General features: G+C 43.8%; 1 protein-coding gene across 1 annotated transcript in view; it reads right to left on the bottom strand.

The window, feature by feature from the left end:
• Nucleotides 1-7,151: 7,151 nt before the first annotated feature.
• LOC307233118 (multiple epidermal growth factor-like domains protein 9) overlaps nt 7,152-10,001 on the bottom strand; it is a gene marked incomplete at its 5' end in the record, with an annotated part of 45,792 nt that continues 42,942 nt past the window's right edge. Inside the window, 2 exons of the mRNA XM_080004330.1 lie at nt 7,152-9,459; nt 9,633-9,902. Coding sequence (XP_079860456.1) covers nt 8,975-9,459; nt 9,633-9,902 — 755 coding nt within the window. The 3' untranslated portion in view covers nt 7,152-8,974. The remainder of the gene's footprint in view (nt 9,460-9,632; nt 9,903-10,001) is intronic.

Below are 10,001 nucleotides of genomic sequence, written 5' to 3'. Positions count from 1 at the left end.
GCATCGATTTGTTGGGTCGGTTGCATTCTCATTGCAAACAATGAGCGGGGAACAAAATGGGGATGGCTGCAAATGACCTGCTCCTTGGAGAAATTGCAAGCGTGCTGAGACAACTCTCTCTAGGCTCTAGGTTAGTCTCGGTGCGGTTGATTTGGTCCGGAACAGAATGCAATTGCTGTGTTCACATATGCCCAAAGGGACCGATCCAGGGGAGTAAACGCTCCAGAAATCATAACAAATGCTCCAAACAAGCTAGGTGTGTAGCTCCAAGCGACCACTTAGCTCGCTGAAATTAAAAAAAAGAAAATTAAATAAGTAAAATAAAACTGCCAATATACACAAAAAATACAACGATAAATAACAGATAACAGAAACCAAACTTAACAGAAAAACAATAAAAACATTTAATTATAAAAAAGAAAAGACCTGAAAAATAAAAGGTCATATACAAAAATGAACAAATAAAATATGTAGTCCCACACAATATCTTGTGAAATATAAGGTTTAGCAGAAAGATGAATGTATGATAAATCTGACATTAAATATAACCATTAAACAGTAAACAAATTGTTAGCAATAAGTCTGTACACCAAAACCAATGTTTTTTTTGAATGCGATAAAAGATGGAGAGCGATTCAGCCATTCCGACACACGGGGGGAACTCGTTCCACCACTGGGGTGGAGTTGTGACTGGGATGAACAACCATTGAGATCATGTAGCAGCGGAGGAGCAAGCCGGCCCGCAAGGGTGGAGGAGCGGAGCAATCTAGTCAGAGTCTGGCATCTGATCATTGATTGGAGATATGGCAGAGCAGTTTGAAGGAGGGCCTTGTAGGAGAGCATCAGCATCTTAAATTTTATTTGAGCAAAGATGGGAAGCCAAATAAGTGATCAAAGGAGGCGAAGGATGAGGAAATTTTGGTTGGTTTAACACTGGATGGGCTGCTGCATTCTGAATGCGCCGTAAAGGTCTGCTGGAACAGGCAGGTAGTCCAGCCAAAACTGCAGTCAAGATGGGTGATGACAAGTGCCTGAACCAGATCTTGTGTCGTGTCCCTTGTGAGGTATGGTCGGATTCTTGGGATGTTGTAGAAGGAAAACTTGCAAGAGTTGTCACACCAAGGTGGGCCTAGCAAGAGAGCTTGTTGTCAAGAATTACCCCTTGGCAGTCTGAGATGGAGATCATTTGGTGTTTTCGGTGGTGTTGGAGGGCAGTCTTTCCCAGGGAAAAGGAGGAGGAGGAGGAACTTGTCGAGGTCGAGCTTCAGGTGGTGCCCAGACATCCATGCGTCAATGTCTTGAAGACATGCAGAGATGCACCTCTCGATATCCCGATATTCCAAAGGGGAGAGGAGAGGGAGAGTTGAATGACATCAGTATAGCAGTGATAGGAGAAGCCATCGGAAATCATGGTGAGGAGGAAGGTGAAGTGAAAATTTTCACTCAGGTTGGAGGCAGAAAAGTGACTTTCCGAGATGTAGAAGGTTGTTAGGAGAGGGGGAGGTGGTAGGCAGAGAGGTCATCAGGACTCTTTTATTTCCTCCATTCTCAGCTGCATTCTATGGTCTCCCAGTGAATCGGACAGCCAGGGTGCAGTTGGAGAGGCTCGAGCAGGTGGAGTGGTGAGCGGACAAACAGAGTCTAGAGAGGAGGAGAGTAGAACAGGCTTCATCGGTGGACAGTTGAGAGAACTGTTCAGCTGTAGGAAGTGAGGAAAGGATGGTAGACGAAAGAGCGGTAGGTGAGACAGATTTTAGATTTTGTCGGGTGAAGACGGTGTGAGTTAAAGTGGAGTGGAAGTGGGAGGATGAGATGGGAAGGGAGAAGGAGACAAGATGGTGGTCAGATACAGGGAGAGGGGTGATTGAAAGGTTGGAAGAGAAACATGATCAAGCAGATTCCCAGCCTTGTGGGTCAGAGTTGAGGGAGAGAGAGAGTGAGAGAGAGAGAAAGGTAAAATGAGAAGAAGTCCACTGAGGTGAAATGAGGAGTCAGTGCCCCCTCTGCAGCCTGTGGGCCTGGATGTGTGAGAAAAAGAGAATCAGGAATACAATAATTTGCATTGTTTGTATAGCACCTTTCATATACATGTGTGATGTGAAGATGGATGCCTGTTGCTCGTTGGTTGGTCTAACGAGCAACAGGTTAAAAACCCCATCTCCACACACACTTTACAACCCCCCCGTCTTCTGTGTCTCTGTGCCGAAGGGCCCTGAAAAATGCCACATGGATGGCATATTTGCCACAACGAGATGTAACTCAAAGTGCTTTACATTGAAGCTATCTTTTGGAAGGGGGTGGAAAGACACATATAGGAAATGACTACAGGCTGGATTCAAACCCGGGTCGCTGCAGGCCTTTTGCCTAGGTGGTGTGCGCCTATCCAGTTAAGCCACCTTCCGAACTACTGTTTCTTTCTCACCTAGAATTGCCTAGACACACATAAAAATAACCATTCAATATGGGTGTCTTACAATTGTTGGTCAAATATTGCTCCTTAAAAAAACCCACAAACACAAAGTATTTCCAGATCATACACAAAGGAGGAAATAAACATTCACCATGGGTTTCTTACACTGTTAGACTCTAAACTGTTTTAAACTATTCTTCTTTATTAGACTAACTTTTTTTAAATTAAAAGAATTAAAATTAATTCAAGAACACGTCTCATTGAAGTACTAATTGAAGGCTGAAGGAAGTTTTTAGAATTCACTTCAAAGCACCTACAGAGTCTGCCTCTCTCATATTCTTTGGTAGCTTGCTCAATTGTTTGGGAGCATAGGTAAAAAAGGCTGCATTTCCAATTTTCTTCTGAGTGGGGTGTTGCAGTGTCCACCAGTGGAAGACCTGAGGACTAGCACAGAAGACCAGTGATTCTGTACTGTAGGCCGGTCCGAAGCCATTTAGAGCTTTGTATACAAGTAAGAGGACTTTAAAATCAATTCTAATGGAAACTGGGAGCCAATGCAATGTAACTAAAATTGGAGTGATGTGCTCTAGCTTTCTTGTTTTTGTTAAAAGTCTATAGCTGCCAAATTCTGAATAAGCTGAAATCTCTCAATGGACTTGTGGGGGTTTCTGCTCACGGGTAAGGGTTTAGGGAGGGAGACTTTCTGGCCATGGTGCGCCAACATGGCGAGAGTTTTTATTGTAACCTTAAACAATAAGGTATGCTGGCCACATGTATCAATAACAAATGATGATTATAATAATAATGAGGTCGATAATGATAATCTCGGGAGGAATTGCGTTCCGCTGCTGACGAGCCCATATGCCGATCCCCTCTCCAAGACAGACAAACATTAAGAAAACTCCCTGCCTCGAGTCAGACCAATCAGCGCCGATTCGAGGCAGCTTGGCGAGCTCTACCTAACCGGTCGAGAAGTTCATCGACCCGGGCCATCGGGTAGGCGACGAACTTGGACACCGCGTTCACCCTTCGGTAGTCCACGCAGAACCGGACTGACCCATCAAGTTTACCCACCAGCACGATGGGACTAGACAAGGCACTTGTGGACTCCTCTATTATGCCCATGTCTAGCATGGCATAGTTCCGCCTGCACGATCTTGCGTTTGTGTTTGTGGCAAGCGATACGGCCGAGAGCGCACCTTCACCCCCGGGGTCATCTCTACATGGTGGTGTATGAGAGACGAGAGGACTTGCAGGGAGTAGAAAACATCAGAGAAGCGATGCTGAAGTGCAGCTACGCCCGCCCTCTGGGACGGAGAGAGATGGTCACTTAAAAGGGCCACGGTACGATCGGCTGCTTTTTGAACCTCCGGCCCCAACTCATTCCTGCCTGTCCACCTCATAATCGACTTCGCCAACCCGCTGTGTGACCACAAAAGGCCTTTGCCACTTCGCGAGCAATTTAGAGCTGGACGCAGGGAGCAACACTAACACATTGTCTCCCGGTGCCAATTGTCGAGTCGAGCCCCCCGGTCGTATAAGAGGCCCTGACGTCCCTGAGTGCGGAGAAAATTCTCCCATGATATCAACGTGTGTAACTTTGCTCTCAGGTCCATAACATACTGTATTTCATTCTTACTGGTGCTAGGACCTTCCTCCCAGTTTTCTTTAATTAGGTCTAGCAGCCCCTGGGGTCTCCTGCCAAAGAGGAGTTCAAAGAGAGAAAATCCCGTGGAGGCCTAGGGAACCTTCCACACCGCAAACAAGAGTTTACAACCACTTGTCCCAATTACGGTTATGGTCGTGAACAAACTTTCGGATCATATTTTTCAGCATTTCATTAAAGCACTCCACCAGGCCGTCGGTCTGAGGATGGTAAACGGACGCCCGGTAACTCTAGGTTCCCAAGTGTACGTGACATAAAGGTAGTGCCCTGGTCGATCAGGATTTATTTTAGAAGCCCAACTCCGGAGATGACCTGAAGTAGGTATAGACAGATCAGAACACTGCTTTGAAGCATTACTGTATCTTATTCTTTATTCTGCAGAATAAATATCTTTAATACTCTCAGTTTTGTTTTCCTGTAGCAGGCAGATTAACCTCACCGACCATGCAGAAGAAATTCTCCAACATACAGTAAACGTATCAACAACAGCCGTTAACAGCGTGTTTATTGGCAGCAATCTGCATACCAATACAACAATTGAATTACTGTCTCACCTTGGAGGTAATTTCATCAACCGTGCACATAATTCAACCAACGGTCACACCCATTCACTCCTAGAAACTAGCTATGTACAGTAAACTATATTAAATTTGGTTGTTCTCAGGTTTTCATGTGGAGTGAGTAAATGTAACAGGTTACTAATGAAACCACAACAACATCTTAAATGATTGATTGTTTTGGTGAGAGCAGTTTCTGTACTGAAATTTCTTCAAACTGTTGTTTTCATTAAATTTGACAAAGTTGTAAATTTGATCACAGACTACTTTCTCAAGTACCGTTCTTAAAAAATTAGAGGAAGATTTGATCTGGGCTATCGGCATACCAATACTACAATTGAATTAGTCTCTCACTGGAGGTAATGTCAACAACCGTGCACATAATTCAACCGACGGTCACACCCATTCACTCCTAGAAACTAGCTATGTACAGTAAACCCTATGACAACTTACAACACAAATGAAGGTGAGTAGCACAACCACAATGTTAAAGAAACACAACACGACGAAAACTACCGTACAGTAGTACCTATGCTACAAGTGGTTTAACATCATTACATTAATAACGACCATAACATAAAACTAATAATGAAATAATACCAAATAGAAACACAATTGAATATTGTGTTAAAACTAAATGCTAAATAAATAAGTTGTCTTCTAATAACAATACAAAGCTATATTTATATGCTATAGTACGTATTATAATTATATATCAACATCAGCCTATAATAGTCCAAGGCTATAATGCCCTCACTGCTCACCACAAAAACAGACTACATACTGAGCTCTGCTGCCCCCTGGTGGAATTTCTATTACAACACTAATAAAAATGAAACCCAAACAGATAAAAATTAAAGTACCATACTCTGCCTATTACAAACACAGTTACACAACAACTGATAATTCAAACGGTCTATGTTCACACATCTTGTATTAAGACATACCTACCTATCCTCTTCATGGCTACTGGTGCTTTGACTAGATTTTTAAACTCAACCAAGGTAACCAAAAACATCATCCTTTTGGAGCCGAAAGTGTCGTGGGAGGACCGTCTGGATGAAGCCCACAAGCGGAAGAGTCGACTGCAATAAACAGGGCTGGAAGGAAAGGTGCATGGCCACCGAGGTTGGCTGCAGAGGTTTTGCGGGGCAATCACTCTTCAAAGACTAGAGTTTACTGGGCATCACCAGACCGGGGAGGAGGAAAACCATCAAGAACATCACAGAGGCAGCAGAGAAAGCCTCAAGATGGTTCTGAATCAGGAGGAGCAAATTCCACCTAACCACAAGTCATGGTCTGATCAACCGTGGCTGGGTTCTATCATTCTATCTATTGTCCTCTCCGTGCCACAATGCTCATGGGGCTTTTTCCACCATGGACCTCCTCACTCTATCATGCAAATTGGTCCAGTTTCTTGTGTATCCCCAATGAGCTACCAGTGTCCATCCAGGACAACAGCTGATCTTCAAGTACATAAAGAAGCACCTGCCTTTCCTGGGCTCTCAGTTGATGGACACCCCCTCATATCAAATGTCCACTTTTCGGCAGGTTCAGTTCCTTCACCTGGAGGTGACATGAGACTTGGTCAAAGAGATTGAGCACCGGGTAGCACACCAAATGTCCTGCTTGGAGAAAATTGTGTCAGCGGAGTGACTACTAGGAAGCTCTTGAGGTCTGCAACATGGTAGGGGCGTCTCCTTGACAGTCTCTTGCTAGTCAGATGATCCAGGGGGGCACAAGACCTGAAACAGGGTCTTGAGCAAGAACCACTAATCTTAAGGAGCTACTGTATATGTGGCCTAGTAATACATCCTGATGCACGACACCTTGGGGACATTTGGACAGGCCAAGGTAGGGCTAGGGCTTTCTAGTGAATGGAGTCTGAGAAGGTCTCAGACTGCATTGTCAACAACGTGGAACTCTCGTAGCAACTCTCACTTTCGCACTATAGGACTTGACCTTCTCTGGTATGGACGAAACAACCTGTTCACTAGACATCTGGATGGGCATTGAACACAGCACCATGAAGTTCACCCATGGCAGTCACTCGGCTGACTGAAGACATGCTCTTCTTGATGAGGTCTGCAACCAACAGCTCTTTGATGCCTACTGCTACTTGGCAACTTTATATAAAGAACTAAGGGAAGTGTTTGCAAGCTTTTATACGTAGGTGCCAAAGGAACAGTTACAAAGCACTAACTGACAGGGTTCCTCAACTTTAGCACTGGACCTATTTTTTTTTAATTTTGAAAACCCAAATTTTTTTTTATAAAAATTGATTTTCCTTTGAATTTTTAAGGAAGGTGTAATGTTTAACTTCATACAGTTTATAAGTCATTGCAGCTTCCGTTCCCTTCCGTTCACTGACCATGGGTGCCCAAGATTTGCATCTGATTTCTATCTCATCCCTCATCTCGGTCTCTCTAATCTCTCGCTCACATAAATACATCACATAATAAATAAATATGTAATAAAGACAAAGTCTCAACAGTTAAACAGATTTTATTTTGGTAATTTGATTCGAGAGTTGAGCTCTTTAGTTTGGTTCAGTATTTACAACACTTTTTTGTGGTGATATTATCAGTAAAGAGTGGTGGCATATTTCCTGCAGCTAAATATGTGGTACAAGTCCATTGATGGTGTGTAAGTTGGGGGTAGGAGAAGGGGGGGGGGGTCTGCTGTGGAATGATTGTAACCCCTTTAGAAAGGTGGAGTGACGGTACACACACACACGCAGTATTCTATCTGTACAATAATGCTAATATTCACATTCAATCTGTACAACATATTTTACAGTGGTCGCATCGGGAGAAGAACCGGTACCTGAGGAGCGAGTTCCATCATTATCTCGACTCATTCACCACACTTTAAAAAGAAAAAAATGAAATGCAGCCAGTAAACACTTAGTCTAAAGCGGTGATTCTTATTGTCATACCTTTTTCAATATCAATGACCCTTAATCATATGCATGGGGCCATGGACCCCATTTGATAAGATTTCATCTCAGGGACCCCCAATCTGAGAAGATGTTTAGTGTTTAGTGTTGGATAGGATTTTGTCCAAAAGTTCATACCTGTCTATTCTATAGTTAGGGAGATAACAGTGAAACGCTGGTCAAAACAGTCAGTAGAATACATTCTCTGATGGTGGTCCTCTCAAGGACCCCTGGGGGTCCACAGACCACACTTTGAGAACTACTGGGCTAAAGGAACGCCCTTCCCTGAAGCATTGCCAGAGAACGCTGTGTACACATTTTGCACTAAAGCCCTTCGACTGGTGCGTGAGGGGGTCATTTCATATCTTCATTATAGATGGGGTTATCCATTCAGCTTTTTTCAGTCTTATAAAGAATAAAAACAAAACAAAAAAAACAGATGGGATAACTCTCGCTTTTAGATTTGTTTAACCGACAGCTACTTGTATTTAGTTGTTCTTGACCAGTATTGGCCATCGTTTAAATAAACACTGCTCTTAAATACTCAAGGTGCCCTGGCAAACTTTTCACAAGAGGATTACAAACCCACAAACAAAAACAAAACAAAAACCAAACAAGACGAGGTAATTAATTGCTTGTGCCAGCAGCTTTCACCCCCCCCACCATATGCTCACAATAAAAAACACATACTGTACATAGAAACGGCAATTCAATCACCATTCAATCCAATACATGAGATTAATAAATTAAAAAAAAAAAACACAAGCATGACACAAACAAAAAACAGACAACCTCATAAGTGTGCAGCATTTCTCCCGAGAACGAAACATCAACCAATAAATAAGAAATCATTAAAACTTAAATAACAATCATAGTCTTCGTTAAGGACCGTCAGTTCAAAGTGATCAAATCATAACTTAAATAGTTCATTAGCATCCTTGAAATTCCTTTAGTGTAGTTTTTGAAATGTTAGGCTCTCAGTAAGTGTGTGTGTGTGTGTGTGTGTGTGTGTGTGTGTGTGTGTGTGTGTGTGTTTAGTGGTGAGAGAATCACCATTCAATCTACAATTGCGCCCTTCACAGGAATAACGTAACTTTTTTTTTTTGTCCCTCTTTGGACCCCCCTCCTCCCATTTTGTCTGAATCACTCCCATAAAAAATTAAATTAAAATTTAAAAAAGGGAAAAAGAGGACAAAAAAAATGTAGAAAAAAGGAGACCATTTTGCGCCTCGTTAACCTCCCCATCGCTTTGAGGGGTTTGACATTTATGAATCCGCAAGCTAGCTGGAGTCAAAGTTGGGGGGTGGTGGGTTTATACGTGGAGGAATTAAAAGTTTTGGTTAATCAAACATCCAAGCAGCTTTTTCTTTGTGTTGTGACATCGGTAGACTGGTGACATTGCGCTAAGCCTTATAGCAGTTGCCCTGCATGGTGGTCAGCGCCAGCTGGCCGTTGGGTGCCACCTCAGTAGCCTCGTCCTCCAGGAGGCCTGACACGTCAGCGTTGGGGATGCTGTCATGGTAGCTGCTGAAGCTGATGTTGTCTTCCTTCAGCTCGATGGTCCAGAAGGGGGCGTTGAGTTTGCGGTTCTGGTACTCTCGGTACGTGTACACACCTCCCACAAAGCCCAGCAGCAGCAGCGCCACCAGCAATATGACGGCCAGAATGACGACGTTGAATTGGGTCCATGAGACCTCGCTTGGCGACGTGTCGGTGGTGTTGTCGGTGGGGCTGCTGGGGCCCGTGGACATGGTCTGGGTAGTGTTGCCGCTGGTGTGGGAGGGGGAGGTGGAGGTGGCCCTGCTCTCACCCGCGTGGGCTGTGGTGGGAGAGAACAATGCTGTCGATGTAGAGTATTCTGTTTCTGTTGCGGTAATGACCTGCACAGCTTGAAAAACAGCAGAAACGAGATTATTGGACATTCGTATAGATAATATTATGTTGCAGTAGAACCCTGTTTATCAAAACCTCACTAATCGGATTTAATTTCAAATCGAATTGTATCAAATTTTTAACATCCATCTCTATCAACAACACTTCCAAATCACAAACAGACCATACCTGGACGGGTGCAGTTGTGAATAAGAGCGTTCCCACTGAAGCCAGGGGCGCAAAGCTGGCACTGTGGCCCCGTGGTGTTGTTCGCACAGCTGAGGCAGTTCCCCGTTTCGGGGTGACAGATCTGCACAGGGCCCTTTGGTTCAGCGTTGCCGTTGCATTCACATGGGACACATATCCCAGACGCTTTGTAGAAACCTGCGGCACATGTCTCGCACTTGTTACCAGTGTACAGGGGAAGGCACTGGTCACACACCGGAAAGCCACCGGGATCTAAGAAAAGGGGTGAAAAAATAAATAAAATGTTTAAAGCATGAATCAAACAAACTAGTAAAGTAAACATTATTATTTTCATATTTTTCACCTTTATAG

Source organism: Zeus faber, assembly GCF_960531495.2.
Source record: "Zeus faber genome assembly, chromosome: 7".
Classification (NCBI taxonomy): Eukaryota; Metazoa; Chordata; class Actinopteri; order Zeiformes; family Zeidae; genus Zeus; species Zeus faber.
Note: the sequence above shows the minus strand (reverse complement) of the source record. Positions and strands in the feature narration are given on the sequence as shown.